This window comes from Salmo trutta, chromosome 4 (assembly GCF_901001165.1).
Source record: "Salmo trutta chromosome 4, fSalTru1.1, whole genome shotgun sequence".
Taxonomy (NCBI): domain Eukaryota; kingdom Metazoa; phylum Chordata; class Actinopteri; order Salmoniformes; family Salmonidae; genus Salmo; species Salmo trutta.
This window is the reverse complement of record NC_042960.1, coordinates 24251767-24267382: the sequence shown is the minus strand read 5'-3', so window position 1 is coordinate 24267382 and position 15616 is coordinate 24251767. Positions and strand designations below refer to the sequence as shown.

At 43.1% G+C, this 15616-nt stretch overlaps 1 protein-coding gene across 11 annotated transcripts in view; it reads left to right on the top strand.

The window, feature by feature from the left end:
• LOC115192107 (C-Jun-amino-terminal kinase-interacting protein 3) overlaps nucleotides 1-11561 on the top strand; it is a 76689-nt gene extending 65128 nt beyond the window's left edge. For 10 of the 11 annotated variants that reach the window (XM_029750251.1, XM_029750243.1, XM_029750253.1 and 7 more), the window contains 4 exons: nucleotides 744-782; nucleotides 1792-1968; nucleotides 9080-9226; nucleotides 9489-11561. In XM_029750251.1, the coding sequence (XP_029606111.1) occupies nucleotides 744-782; nucleotides 1792-1968; nucleotides 9080-9226; nucleotides 9489-9616 (491 nt within the window). In that variant the 3' untranslated portion in view covers nucleotides 9617-11561. The remainder of the gene's footprint in view (nucleotides 1-743; nucleotides 783-1791; nucleotides 1969-9079; nucleotides 9227-9488) is intronic. The other variant, XM_029750250.1, reaches the window with a different exon arrangement.
• Nucleotides 11562-15616: the final 4055 nt, after the last annotated feature.

The following is a 15616-nucleotide window of genomic DNA, read 5'->3' as shown; positions in this document are numbered from 1 at the left end:
CGGCTGATTTGTATGGGTCCAAATTTTGCAGCTCGACTGGGAATACAGAAATGCATCTGTTGGTCACAGATACCTTTAAAAGAAAAAGTTGGGGCGTGGGTCAGAAAACCAGTCAGTATCTGGTGTGACCAACATTTGCCTCATGCAGCGCGACACATCTCCTTCTCATAGAGTTGATCAGGCTGTTGATTGTGGCATGCCAGTTGCACGCTCCCTCAAAACTTGTGGCATTATGTTGTGTGACAAAACTGCTCATTTTAGAGTGGGCTTTTATTGTCCCCAGCACAAGATGCACCTGTGTAATGATCATGCTGTTTAATTAGCTTCTTGATATGACACACCTGTCAGGTGGATGGATTATCTTGGCAAAGGAGAAATGCTCACTAACAGGGATATAAACACATTTGTGCCAAAATTTGAGAGAGAGAAACTTTTTGTGCATATGGACATTTCTGGAATCTTTTTTTCAGCTCATGAAACAAGGGACCAAACTTTACATGTTGCGTTTATATTTTTGTTCTGTGTATATCAGTCTGTCTATTTTTCTGTCTTCTCTTATTCCTTAATGGTTTCTCTTTGTTTTTATTTTTCTCTCTTTCCTTCTCTCTATTTTATGGCTGGTATCCCTGTACTTGTCCTCCCTGTCCTGATATCACTCTTGTCCACTCTCTCCTCTCCTCCCTCCCTCTCTCCTCACTCTCTCCACTCCTCCTTCTCCTCTCCTCCCTCCTTCCCTTCCTTAGCGGTAGTCCTTCATCGGGGACAGCTCCTAGGTCTGAGGGGTAAGTTAGGACTCCCTCTGTCCCACAGGGATGATGTCACATACCTCTCTCTGCCTGTCTTACCTCCATCTCCCCTTTATCGGTCTCCAACATAAGCCTGGTTCAGTTTCAGTCCTAAGCACCCTTATTCCCCTAATGTTCACATATCTGATAGCCTGGACAGCTGTGAGCAATATAGTGATTGGACCGGAGTAAGTTACAGTATATAGCACTTGTGGAGATCTGAGAGGATTAGATAGCCCACCAACAGGACAACCAACAGGACAAGTTCATAAAGCTGCCTGCCACCTATCCAGTCATTTCAGATGTGTCAACCACAAAGGGGATGAGGGGCTAGGGATCGAAATGGAACAGAGACAGAAACAGTGGTCCGGTGGTCTGGATCTGATTCAGGGAAATCACTTTTGTTCATGTGTAACTCTGCATGCTATCTTCAGGTGTTGTAAAGTACTGTGTATATAATGCATTGGCACACATATATGTAGAGTATGGTGTTAATGTATGTATATGTATGAGTCATATTTGTATGCTATTTGTGTGATAAATATTGATCATTTCAGTGATATCAATATATTAGGTATGGGGTTTTGGGGATGCCTTGTCTCTTCATTATTGCATGTTGATGGCATGTTTTAGTATCGCTCCTATTTCAGTATTCAGATTTGTTTAATTTTTCACCATCTGCAAATTCATAAGTGAATGACCACAGGCTTATTCAATGGGTTGCCACGTACAGAGAATTGCAGGTAGAAATGTTATGTATAGAGCCAGCCGACACAGTTTCCTATTCTGCATGACTGAGAGGGATGTCTGTTCTATTTTGCACATTTCTATTTTAAATGCTCTGTAACGATGTAGCCTGCCCAATTGATGGGTCTTATTGGCAAGCCTGCTCTGTGTGTGCTATTGTGATTGGATGGTTTCATGCATCAATGTCCTTGTCCTATTCGCTGGTCTGTAAAATGTCAACTGTTCTGATTGGCTATTGACTCCACTCCCATCCCGATAGCCAATAAGGTGTCTCCGACGTCGTCCGGCGGCGTGGCCGGGGGTGTGATTCATGTGTATGCGGACGACAACCCAGAGAAAAGCAGCGGCAGCTTCATTCCATACTGCTCCATGGCCCAGGCTCAGCTCTGTTTCCATGGACACCGAGATGCCGTCAAGTTCTTTGTCTCTGTGCCAGGTCAGTTAGTAATCATAATTTGATTTGATAAAGTTAATTATCCCCTTAAATGCATTAAATCAAATGTGTAGTTCTTGACTAACTAAAAAAGTATTATACCTACTGTCAATACTCTCAACTTGATGTATTTGAGGACTGGGAGGATGGACCAGGTTGTCAACTGGGCAATAAAATGCAAAAGTGGTTCACAGTGTTTAATTTGTGGGTATCTATTGGTAAGGTCCTTTAGTACTATGTGACAACAGCTGATGTAAAAAGAGCATTATAAATACAGTTGATTGACTGATCTGTTTCTCGTTACCTGTTTAACAAAAAAAAATATATATACAGTACCAGTCAAAAGTTTGGACACACCTACTCATTCAAGGGTTTTTATTTATTTTTTACTATTCTACATTGTAGAATAATAGTTCTACATTGTAGAATAATAGTGAAGACAGTAAAACTATGAAATAACACATATGGATTAATGTATTAACCAAAAAAGTGTAAGAGGAATGCTTTTCCAACAGTCTTGAAGGAGTTCCCACATATGTTCAGCTGCTTTTCCTTCACTCTGCAGTCCAACTCATCCCAAACCATCTCAATTGGTTTGAGGTCAGGCGATTGTGGAGGCCAGGTCATCTGATGCAGTACTCCATCACTCTCCTTGATCAAATAGCCCTTACACAGCCTGGAGGTATATTTTGGGTCGTTGTCCTATTGAAAAACAAATGATAGTCCCACTAAGCGCAAACCAGATGGGATGGCTTATCGCTGCAGAATGCTGTGGTAGCCATGCTGGTTAAATGTGCCTTGAATTCTAAATAAATCACTGACAGTGTCACCAGCAAAGCACCATCACACCTCCTGCTCCATGCTTCACGGTGGGAACCACACATGCGGAGATCATCCATTCACCTACTCTGCGTCTCAGAAAGACACGGCGGTTGGAACCAAAAATGTCAAATTTGGACTCATCAAACCAAAGGACAGATTTCCACCGATCTAATATCCATTGCTCGTGTTTCTTGGCCCAAGCAAGTCTCTTATTCCTACTGGTGTCCTTTAGTAGTGGTTTCTTTGCAGCAATTCGACCATGAAGGCTTGATTCCCGCAGTCTCCTTTGAACAGTTGCTGTTGAGATATGTCTGTTACTTTAAATCTGTGAAGCATTTATTTAGGCTGCAATCTGAGGTGCAGTTAACTCTAATGAACTTATCCTCTGGGTCTTCCTTTCCTGTGGTGGTCCTCATGAGAGCCAGTTTCATCATAGCGCTTGATGTTTTTTTGCGACTGCACTTGAAGAAACTTTCAAAGTTCTTGAAATATTCCGGATTGACTGACCTTCATGTCTTAATGTATTGATGGACTGTCATTTCTCTTTGCTTATTTGAGCTGTTCTTGCCATAATATGGACTTAGCCCTATTGAATAAAATACTATCTTTTATATACCCACCCCTACCTTGTCATAACACAACTGATTGTCTCAAACGCATTAAGAAGGAAAGGAAAGAAATTCCACAAATTAACTTTTAATAAGGCACACCTGTTAATTGAAATGCATTCCAAGTGACTAGCTCATGAAGCTGATTGAGAGAATGCCAAGAGTGTGCAAAGCTGTCATCAAGGCAAGGGGTGGCTACTTTGAAGAATCTCAAATATAAAAAATATTTAGATTTTGTTAGCAGTTGATGTTATTCTTCAATAACACAAACCCCAAAGCAAATCTGGGGGAGAAAATTGTATTTTGTTTGAGAAGGACAAATCATTGATTTTATGCTGGGAGGTAGATGTTCAGTCTCCTCTGTCCTCAGCTTTTCTCCACAGAATAAAGAAGCAGGATGTAATTTATAACCCCCCCCACCCTAGCCTGGGGTTGACCAATCAGAAGTCCTTGCAGTACAACTAGGCCAATGGCCAAATAACAAGTATCCTGCTCCAGACTCAATGTACAGAACGTAGCACACATAGCACATGTAGCTCTGAGTTCAGGACTGACATTCCACAGATTCTAAACAGCTGTTGAACTGAAAACCAACTCCTATTTACATTGACAATTCCCTATTGACCATTAGTACTCTATTTAGTTTTTAGTACTCTTGTCCTCTCATCCTCTGCATTGTGTATTTATCTTCAAAATATTCTTATAATTTCTTTAACACTTTTTTGCTTACTGCATGATTACATATGTGCTATTTCATATATTTGATATCTTCACTATTATTGTACATGTAGAAAATAGTTTAAAAAAATCCTTGAATGAGTAGGTGTGTCCAAATGTTTGACTGGTACTGTGTACAGTCGTGGCCAAAAGTTTTGAGAATGACACAAATATTAATTTTCACGAAGTTTGCTGCTTCAATGTCTTTAGATATTTTTGTCAGATGTTACTAGGGAATACTGAAGTATAATTACAAGCATTTCATAAGGGTCAAAGGCTTTTATTGACAATGACATGAAGTTGATGCAAAGAGTCAATATTTGCAGTGTTGACCCTTCTTTTTCAAGACCTCTGCAATCTGCCCTGGCATGCTGTCAATTAACTTCTGGGCCACATCCTGACTGATGGCAGCCCATTCTTGCGTAATCAATGCTTGGAGTTTGTCAGAATTTGTGGGGTTTTGTTTGTCCACCCGCCTCTTGAGGATTGACCACAAGTTCTCAATGGGATTCAGGTCTGGGGAGTTTCCTGGCCATGGACCCAAAATATTGATGTTTTGTTCCCCGAGCCACTTAGTTATCACTTTTGCCTTATGGCAAGGTGCTCCATCATGCTGGAAACGGCATTGTTCGTCACCAACTGTTCCTGTATGGTTGGGAGAAGTTGCTCTCGGAGGATGTGTTGGTACCATTCTTTATTCATGGCTGTGTTCTTAGGCAAAATTGTGAGTGAGCCCACTCCCTTGGCTGAGAAGCAACCCCACACATGAATGGTCTCAGGATGCTTTACTGTTGGTATGACACAGGACTGATGGTAGCGCTCACCTTGTCTTCTTCGGACAAGCTTTTTCCCGGATGCCCCAAACAATCAGAAAGGGGATTCATCAGAGAAAATGACTTTACCCCAGTCCTCAGCAGTCCAATCCCTGTACCTTTTGCAGAATATCAGACTGTCCCTGATGTTTTTCCTGGAGAGAAGCGGCTTCTTTGCTGCCCTTGTTGACACCAGGCCATCCTCCAAAAGTCTTCGCCTCACTGTGCGTGCAGATGCACTCACACCTGCCTGCTGCCATTCCTGAGCAAGCTCTGTACTGGTGGTGCCCCGATCCCGCAGCTGAATCAACTTTAGGAGACGGTCCTGGCGTTTGCTGGACTTCCTTGTGCGCCCTGAAACCTTCTTCACAACAATTGAACCGTTCTCCTTGAAGTTCTTGATGATCCGATAAATGGTTGATTTAGGTGCAATCTTACTGGCAGCAATATCCTTGCCTGTGAAGCACTTTCTGTGCAAAGCAATGATGACGGCACGTGTTTCCTTGCAGATAACCATGATTGGCAGAGGAAGAACAATGATTCTAAGCACCACCCTCCTTTTGAAGCTTCCAGTCTGTTATTCGAACTCAATCAGCATGACAGAGTGATCTCCAGCCTTGTCCTCTTCAACACTCACACCTGTGTTAACAAGAGAATCACTGACATGATGTCAGCTGGTCCTTTTGTTGCAGGGCTGAAATGCAGTGGAAATGTTTTTGGGGGATTCAGTTCATTTACATGGCAAAGAGGGGCTTTGCAATTAATTGCAATTCATCTGATCACTCTTCAAAACATTCTGGAGTATATGCAAATTACCATCATACAAACTGAGGCAGCAGACTTTGTGAAAATTAATATTTGTGTCATTCTCCAAACTTTTGTGTGTGTGTGTGTGTGTGTGTGTGTGTGTGTGTGTGTGTGTGTGTGTGTGTGTGTATATATATATATATATATATATATATTGCTCAAAAAAATAAAGGGAACACTTAAACAACACAATGTAACTCCAAGTCAATCACACTTCTGTGAAATCAAACTGTCCACTTAGGAAGCAACACTGATTGACAATACATTTCACATGCTGTTGTGCAAATGGAATAGACAACAGGTGGAAATTATAGGCAATTAGCAAGACACACCCAATAAAGGAGTTGTTCTGCAGGTGGGGACCACAGACCACTTCTCAGTTCCTATGCTTCCTGGCTGATGTTTTGGTCACTTTTGAATGCTGGCGGTGCTTTCACTCTAGTGGTAGCATGAGACGGAGTCTACAACCCACACAAGTGGCTCAGGTAGTGCAGCTCATCCAGGATGGCAAGCTGTGACAAGAAGGTTTGCTGTGTCTGTCAGCGTAGTGTCCAGAGCATGGAGGCGCTACCAGGAGACAGGCCAGTACATCAGGAGACGTGGAGGAGGCCGTAGGAGGGCAACAACCCAGCAGCAGGACCGCTACCTCCGCCTTTGTGCAAGGAGGAGCAGGAGAAGCACTGCCAGAGCCCTGCAAAATGACCTCCAGCAGGTCACAAATGTGCATGTGTCTGCTCAAACGGTCAGAAACAGACTCCATGAGGGTGGTAAGAGGGCCCGACGTCCACAGGTGGGGGTTGTGCTTACAGCCCAACACCGTGCAGGACGTTTGGCATTTGCCAGAGAACACCAAGATTGGCAAATTCGCCACTGGCGCCCTGTGCTTTTCACAGATGAAAGCAGGTTCACACTGAGCACGTGACAGACGTGACAGAGTCTGGAGACGCCGTGGAGAACGTTCTGCTGCCTGCAACATCCTCCAGCATGACCGGTTTGGCGGTGGGTCAGTCATGGTGTGGGGTGACATTTCTTTGGGGGGCCGCACAGCCCTCCATGTGCTCGCCAGAGGTAGCCTGACTGCCATTAGGTACCGAGATGAGATCCTCAGAGCCCTTGTGAGACCATATGCTGGTGTGGTTGGCCCTGGGTTCCTCCTAATGCAAGACAATGCTAGACCTCATGTGGCTGGAGTGTGTCAGCAGTTCCTGCAAGAGGAAGGCATTGATGCTATGGACTGGCCAGCCCGTTCCCCAGACCTGAATCCAATTGAGCACATCTGGGACATCATGTCTCGCTCCATCCACCAACGCCACGTTGCACCACAGACTGTCCAGGAGTTGGCGGATGCTTTAGTCCAGGTCTGGGAGGAGATCCCTCGGGAGACCATCCGCCACCTCATCAGGAGCATGCCCAGGCGTTGTAGGGAGGTCATACAGGCACGTGGAGGCCACACACACTACTGAGCCTCATTTTGACTTGTTTTAAGGACATTACATCAAAGTTGGATCAGCCTGTAGTGTGGTTTTCCACTTTAATTTTGAGTGTGACTCCAAATCCAGACCTCCATGGGTTGATAAATTGGATTTCCATTGATTATTTTTGTGTGATTTTGTTGTCAGCACATTCAACTATGTAAAAAAAGTATTTAATAAGATTATTTATTTCATTCAGATCTAGGATGTGTTGTTTAAGTGTTCCCTTTATTTTTTTGAGCAGTATACAAAAAATACAAAAAACTGCATGTCAAAAATGTTATAAATTGATTTGCATTTTAATGGGGGAAATAAGTATTTGACCCCCTCTCAATCAGAAAGATTTCTGTCTCCCAGGTGTCTTTTATACAGGTAACGAGCTGAGATTAGGAGCACACTCTTAAAGGGAGTGCTCCTAACCGCAGCTTGTTACCTGTAAAAAAGACACCTGTCCACTGAAGCAATCAATCAATCAGATTCCAAACTCTCCACCATGGCCAAGACCAAAGAGCTCTCCACCATGGCCAAGACCAAAGAGCTCTCCACCATGACCAAGACCAAAGAGCTCTCCACCATGACCAAGACCAAAGAGCTCTCCACCATGGCCAAGACCAAAGAGCTCTCCACCATGGCCAAGACCAAAGAGCTCTCCACCATGGCCAAGACCAAAGAGCTCTCCAAGGATGCCAGGGACAAGATTGTAGACCTACACAAGGCTGGAATGGGCTACAAGACCATCGCCAAGCAGCTTGGTGAGAAGGTGACAACATTTGGTGCGATTATTCGCAAATGGAAGAAACACAAAAGAACTGTCAATATCATTCGGCCTGGGGCTCCATGCAAGATCTCACCTCGTGGAGTTGCAATGATCATGAGAACGGTGAGGAATCAGCCCAGAACTACACGGGAGGATCTTGTCAATGATCTCAAGGCAGCTGGGACCATAGTCACCAAGAAAACAATTGGTAACACACTACGCCGTGAAGGACTGAAATCCTGCAGCGCCCGCAAGGTCCCCCTGCTCAAGAATACATATACATGCCGTCGGAAGTTTGCCAATGAACATCTGAATGACTCAGAGGACAACTGGGTGAAAGTGTTGTGATCAGATGAGACCAAAATGGAGCTCTTTGACATTAACTCAACTCGCCGTGTTTGGAGGAGGAGGAATGCTTCCTATGACCCCAAGAACACCATCTCCACCGTCAAACATGGAGGTGGAAACATTATGCTTTGGGGGTGTTTTTCTGCTAAGGGGACAGGACAACTTCACCGCATCGAAGGGACGATGGACGGGGCCATGTACCGTCAAATCTTGGGTGAGAACCTTCCCTCAGCCAGGGCATTGAAAATGGGACGTGGATGGGTATTCCAGCATGACAATGACCCAAAACACACGGCCAAGCAAAAAAGGAGTGGCTCAAGAAGAAGCACATTAAGGTCCTTGAGTGGCCTAGCCAGTCTCCAGACCTTAATCCCATGGGAAATCTGTGGAGGGAGCTGAAGGTTCGAGTTGCCAAACATCAGCCTCGAAACCTTAATGACTTGGAGAAGATCTGCAAAGAGGAGTGGGACAAAATCCCTCCTGAGATGTGTGCAAACCTGGTGGGCAACTACAAGAAACGTCTGACCTCTGTGATTGCCAACAAGGGTTTTGCCACCAAGTACTAAGTCATGTTTTGCAGAGGGGTCAAATATTTATTTCCCTCATTAAAATGCAAATCTTTTTAGAACATTTTTGACATGCGTTTTTCAGGATTTTTTTGTTATTCTGTATTTCACTGTTCAAATAAACCTACTGTTAGAAATTATAGACTGATCATTTCTTTGTAAGTGGGCATATATATAATATTACTTTTTTATGTTTTTCTGTCAGGCAACGTGTTGGCCACCCTAAATGGTAGTGTGCTGGACAGCCCGTCAGAGGGTCAGGGGTCCTCGGCACAGCCGGAGGCTGAGGCTCAGAGCATACAGAACGTTCTGGTGCTGAGTGGAGGGGAGGGCTACATCGACTTCCGCATCGGTGAGAAAAATCACGCACGCACGCATGCACTCACACACTGCCATACACCCAAGTCCATGTGGTGCTCTTTTGAATTCCTAATCGAAATCGTCTCCAGATTCTCTACCCTTCTGCCCTACAGTTCATTTCACTTTATGGATTCAAAATACCAATCCAATGCTTTTATATGTGTGGATGTGCAGAAACACTTCAGTACAAAGGTGACAGACACTGGGCATGTCTGTTCATGCTGACTGGCTCTCTCACTTCATCTGTGTGTCAGGTGATGGCGAGGACGACGAGACAGAGGAAGGGGAGGTGCCAGGGGGCGCCCCACAGATGAAGCCTGCCGTGTGCAAAGCTGAGCGGAGCCATATCATCGTGTGGCAGGTGTCCTACGTCCCCGTGTGACACTCCCACCCTCAAGGGTTACCTTGCATCCCCCTAATCCCCCCTTCTTGCGCCCAGATTATCACCCCCTTCCCCCATCCTAAAACTAACCCACCCTACCCACCCCACCCCTCCCTGCCCCTGTATCTACCCCTGGTCATGATGTAACTATCCCTAGGCTTGGGAATGACCCCTCAGCCCCTGTATGTACTATTTACACCCCTTTTTAACTATCGATATCCCCCCAGAAACCTTGTAACTACCTATTGCCTTGTATCACTCCCCCAGTCCAGTAACTTTCCAAATACCTTGACTATGACTACCCCCTTCCCCTCACTCGCCCTGTTTCTTGCCGCTTCTACCAATGTAATTATCTCCCCCCACCATGAGCCTTGTAACTACCCCTGCCTCCTAACTACCTCCGCTACCCTGTATTTACTCCCTAAAGCCTGGAGTGTGTCTTAAATTGCACCCTAGTCCCTATATGGTGCATTACTTTTGATCAGGGCCCATATGGTGCTGGACAAAACTAATGCACTGTATAGGGAATAGGGTGCTGTTTCAGACATACCTGTATTTATTTCCCCTGGAAGTACATCTGTATCTCTCCTGTATTGACCTTTGACTTGTAATGGCCTGCATCTGCCCCCAAGCAACTCCCTGATACCTACAATCACCTCTAACTCCTCCCTTTCTCGCCTTTCCCACCTGCATCTTACCAACAACACAAGTACAGGAACATTAGACTACTGCGTAATATAACACCTCTCCAGAAATTACCCAAGATTTGCAGCAACAGCCAACCAGTAATCCCAAAACTATTTATGGTATGACTTACTAAAACCCCCCACCTCCAATCAGCTTTCAGCTCACTGAACCACGCTGGAAACAGAGACAGCTGATTGATCAAGAGGGATTCAGAGACGGGCAGCTATTGGTCGGAGTGAGTGACACAGTCACTAGCCGCTCATTGGAGAGACACTGACAGTTGATTGGTTGGTTCAGGGTGATTTTACCAGCTGTTAGAAGGTGAGGAGACGTTGTTGAATGTACGTGGAAAAAACAAGATCAGTCTTGAATGCATTGGCCTGTAAATACAGTGAAGTTTGATCAGGAGGTGTGCAGACTCAGGATTCCTCCCAAATGGCGCCCTACGCCCTTTATAATGCACTACTTTTGACTAGAGCCCTATGGTTCTTTGTCAAAAGTAGGGTACTATATAGGGAATAGGGTGCCATTTGGGATACAGATGTAGTAAAATTCATGGGGGATGACGGAGCCAGTAAATGAGGTGTAGTGGAGTGAAGAGAAACTCTTGATTTGGCATCAGAGGATGAACAGGGATTTTAATTGTTCTACGTTAGAAGCAAGTTTCCAGACAGCCTTATGGACATAGATTGGCTGTGTTTGAGCGCATCAAATATGTGATGCATTGTGGGTAAGTTGGGACTGACTGATTGATCTACAAATAATAATGAGTAGTTATTTATGATGCAAGGTGATTTGTAGATCAGTCAGTCGGCTGCACTGTCGATCAAACCCAAACTCTCCTGTAGAGAAAATGGACAGGTAAAGAGTCTGTTCTATTTCGGCCTTTGTAAAAACCTATCTCCTCTCAGGTCTGTGAACACCAAATGGGTAAGGGCGTAGGGGAACGTAACCGTGCTGAAATGTAACTGTGCCAAATAGTGGAAGGAGAGAGAGAGCCAGGCATATCCTCGAGCTGTGAGCTGATTGGTTCATAACTGATTCACCAACCACCCACTGCTCTAATTCGCTGTTCCCAGACTGCCAGTTGGACAGTGAGGTTTGTGCTTGGTCGCCTGTTTTGAGTGACAGCTGTCATTGAGGATTCTCTAACTCTCCAGACATGCCCAAGGCCCCTCCCCCTCTTGTTCAGTATGTAACTCATATCTCTTTATCTGTGTGGATTAAATATTAAACCTAGTATGCGCTGAAAACCAGAGGCCATGTCTGTCGTTCTCTTCACTGTTGGTTGACTTATTTTCAACCTTTTTTAGTGTTTTTATTTTTTATACTTTTTTTTTTTCTGACTTTTTGAATTAGGACCAGGATTCAATTTGATTGCAAGGCCAACCTATGCCGCATTTAAAGGTAATTTCCGATTGGCGTTTGCCATGAATCCAGTCTCCGCGAACATTACCTTTAAAAGATGCATAGCCGACAAAACGCGATCGGATTAAGGACTCGATTTAATCTGTATCACAGATTGTGTGATTGAAATTGAAAGGTAATTTCTGATTGAGCCAACATACAGTATGCAGCGTTTACTGTAAATGCAGTCTCCACTAATGCGGGAACATTGCCTTTAAATTTCAATTATGCTGTAGCGTGGAACTTCCGCGATACGGATTGAATTGAAGGTGTACAATGAATGTATGAAATGGCATCCTGTCAGACCGAACCCACTTTAAGTAACAAGGACAGTGGTTCAGATTCGGAAGAGTCAGCTTAAGTCGATTTGGATCATACCCTGTCAACTTTAGGCACCTCTAAAACTTTAGGTACTATAGACGTTCATGTTGCACAGCGGACATTACGTTACATTTTAGATCCTGGTTAAAGGTGCATTGAGTACAGTACGAAGTCTATCACACATACAACCACCCGTAATGCCTATGATATACCTGTAACTATAAAGGAATGAAATTCATTGAGAAAAAAATAAAATAAATGCAAATTCATCCAAATTTATTTGAAGCTATACAGTTGGCTGTCTGACCACATTCAGTGTTTACAAACTGCAGCGCCTTCCTTCTTTACTGTTGGTTCTCCTCGGAAGTTGAAGAGTGTCTTTGGATTATGATGAGGTAAGAAAGCAGTACACAGCTTCAAGCATTTTTAAGACATTCTTCAAAAACCAAGAGGTGTTATGTTACAGACGACATCTTTAAAACTGCTAAAATGAATTAAATAAATACACTGACCGAACTGTGAATGTGTGCCTTCAGATTAAAACAAAATAAATCACAATTAATTCATGAGATTAGAGAAATGTGCCCTATGTTCACCTTTCTCTCTTTGTCAGTGGTTATTGCTAAGTTTTAGAGAGGGCACAATTGCATTCTACATCCATGACCGTCCAGTACATGGAGAGAGCAGCAGCAGATATAATACTAAAGAACCTACAGTACAAGGATTCTCCTTGCCGTATGAGTTCGATCTTAAAGATAACTCGCTGTGAATCTTGCACCTTGCAATTTAATCTCAATGTTATCTTGTGTAAGTAACCGTAGCAGAGAAGATGTGCGTTGTCATTAATAAATATTTTATCAAAGCAGCAACATCACTCCTATCACCTACAGTACCACTGCCTGCTATAGAAAGCCGCAAAGAGATTTTGTATCAGTGTGTGTTTTAAGTGTCTGTGAAGAGGGTGAGTGGGTATGATCAGTGGCCATAAAAGTAGACCAACATTGATAAGTATAGTGCCTTCAGAAAGTATTCACACCCCTTGACTTTTTCTACATTTTGTGTTACAGCCTGAATTTAAAATGGATTCTATTTAGATTTTGTGTCACTGGTCTACGTACAATACCCCATAATTTCAAAGTGGGATTAGGTTTTTAGACATTTTTACAAATATATATATTTTTTTTAAAAGCTATCGTGTCTTGAGTCAATAAGTTGAATAACCCCTTTATTGTTGCAAGCCTAAATAAGTTCAGGAGTAAACATGTGCTTAACAAGTCACATAAGTTGCATGGACTCCCTCTGTGTGATATAATAGTGTTTAACATGATTTTTGAATGACTCTGTACCCCACACACACAATTATGTGTAAGGTCCCTGAGTTGAGCAGTGAATTTCAAACACAGATTCAACCACAATGACCAGGGAGGTTTTCCTCCAAAGCCTCGCAAAGAAGGGCACCTAAACGGACATTGAATATCCCTTTGAGCATGGTGAAGTATTTAATTACATTTTGGATGGTGTATCAATACACCCAGTCACTACAAAGATACAGGCGTTCTTCCTAACCCCGTTGCCGAAGAGGAAGAAAACCGAACAGGGATTTCACCATGAGGCCAATGGTGACTATAAAACAGTTAGAGTTTAATGGCTATGATGGGAGAAAACTGAGGATGGATCAATAATATTGTAGTTATCCCACAATAATAACCTTAATTGACAGTCAAAAGAAGGAAGCCTATACAAAATAAAAATATTCCAAAACATGCATAATTTTTGCAATAAGGCACCAAAGTAAAACATACCTCTTCACTTATTACACATTTTGTTTTGTTACACTCAATACCCAATAATGACAAAGTAAAAAAAAAATATAGAAAAGTTAAATTTATTGAAAATGTATTACAGAGAATTTACATAAGTATTTACATGTTGCAGGAGTGGTAATTCAACCGCTGCAAACCCTCCCACTTGCTGGCCAACAGATTTTCTCATGGAGTTTTCATTCAATAGGGTTTTCAGTACACGTATCTTAAGCCATCCCTTTAAATACGGTGTACCTTTTAGTTAGAATTATGTCGACAGACTCAATAGAATATATCTAATTATATATATTGGTTTCAGAATATTAAGGATCAATGAAAGAAAGCCATCTAAAGATATGCATATTCATCTGTTTCAGCACCAATTGGTAGATTTAAAAATATAAACGCAACATGCAACAGTTTCAGTTCATATAAGGAAATTAGTCAATTGAAATAAATAAATTATGCCCTACTCTATGGATTTCACATGACTGGGAATACAGATATGCATCTGTTCGTCACAGATACCTAGGGGCGTGGATCAAAAAACAGTCAGTATCTGGTGTGACCACCATTTGCCTCATGCAATGCGACACATCTCCTTCGTATAGAGTTGATCAGGCTGTTGAATGTGGCCTGTGGAATGTTGTCCCACTCCTCTTCAATGGCTGTGTGAAGTTGCAGGATATTGGTGGGAACTGGAATACACTGTTGTACACATTGATCCAGAGCTTCCCAAACATGCTCAATGGGTGACATGTCTGGTGAGTATGCAGGACATGGAAAAACTGGGACATTTTCACTTTCCAGGAATTACGTACAGATCGTTGCAATATTGGTTCGTGCATTATCATGGTGAAACTTGAGGTGATGGTGGCCAATGAATGGCACGACAATGGTCTTCAGGATCTCGTCACGGTATTTCTGTGCATTCATATTGCCATCAATAAAATGACATTGTGTTCGTTATCCGTAGCTTATGCCTGCCCATACCATAACCCCATAGCCACCATGGGGCACTCTGTTCACAATGCTGACATCAGCAAACCACTCGCACACGCAACACCATACACGTGTGGCATCTTCCCAGCACAGTTGAAACCGGGATTAATCAGTGAAAAGCACACTTCTCCAGCGCGCCAGTGGCCAACAGTTACAACACAGAACTGGTCAAGTCAAGACCCTGGTGAGGACAACGAGCACGCAGATGAGCTTCCTTGAGACGGTTTTTGACCGTTTGTGCAAACCCACAGTTTTATCAGCTGCCCGGGTGGCTGGTCTCAAATCCTCCCACAGGCATAGCCGCGGGAAGTAGGGGTGCTGAGGGTGCTGCAGCAAAAAAGTAGTCCACTGGGCTTTACTAGTATTAGCGGACTGATATAGACTGTCTCTGCTTTGGCAAAAAAGGTAGTTGTATAATTAAGAACAGTATCTTACAGGATTCAATAGTTGGAATTTTAAGAGTTGTTGCCCTGTTCCATTCTCTTGCGATTGTCATTCTAATGGAATCCAGAAACAACGAAAACCTGTCCTCAAACATTTACATCAAAAGGTGCAAAGTTATGGGCAAAGACACAACATCCACATCAAATTAAACATTTTTCTTGATCAAATAACATGAAACAACCACTTTTTGTGTAGTATTAATTTACCATCCTTACAAACCACTTAATGTAAATGTACATTACTGTATTGTACATTGGCTGGTCATCTAGGTTTGTACCTGTAGACTTTTCATCACCATGAAGAAAAACAATGCACAATACAGTAATTGAGCATATAG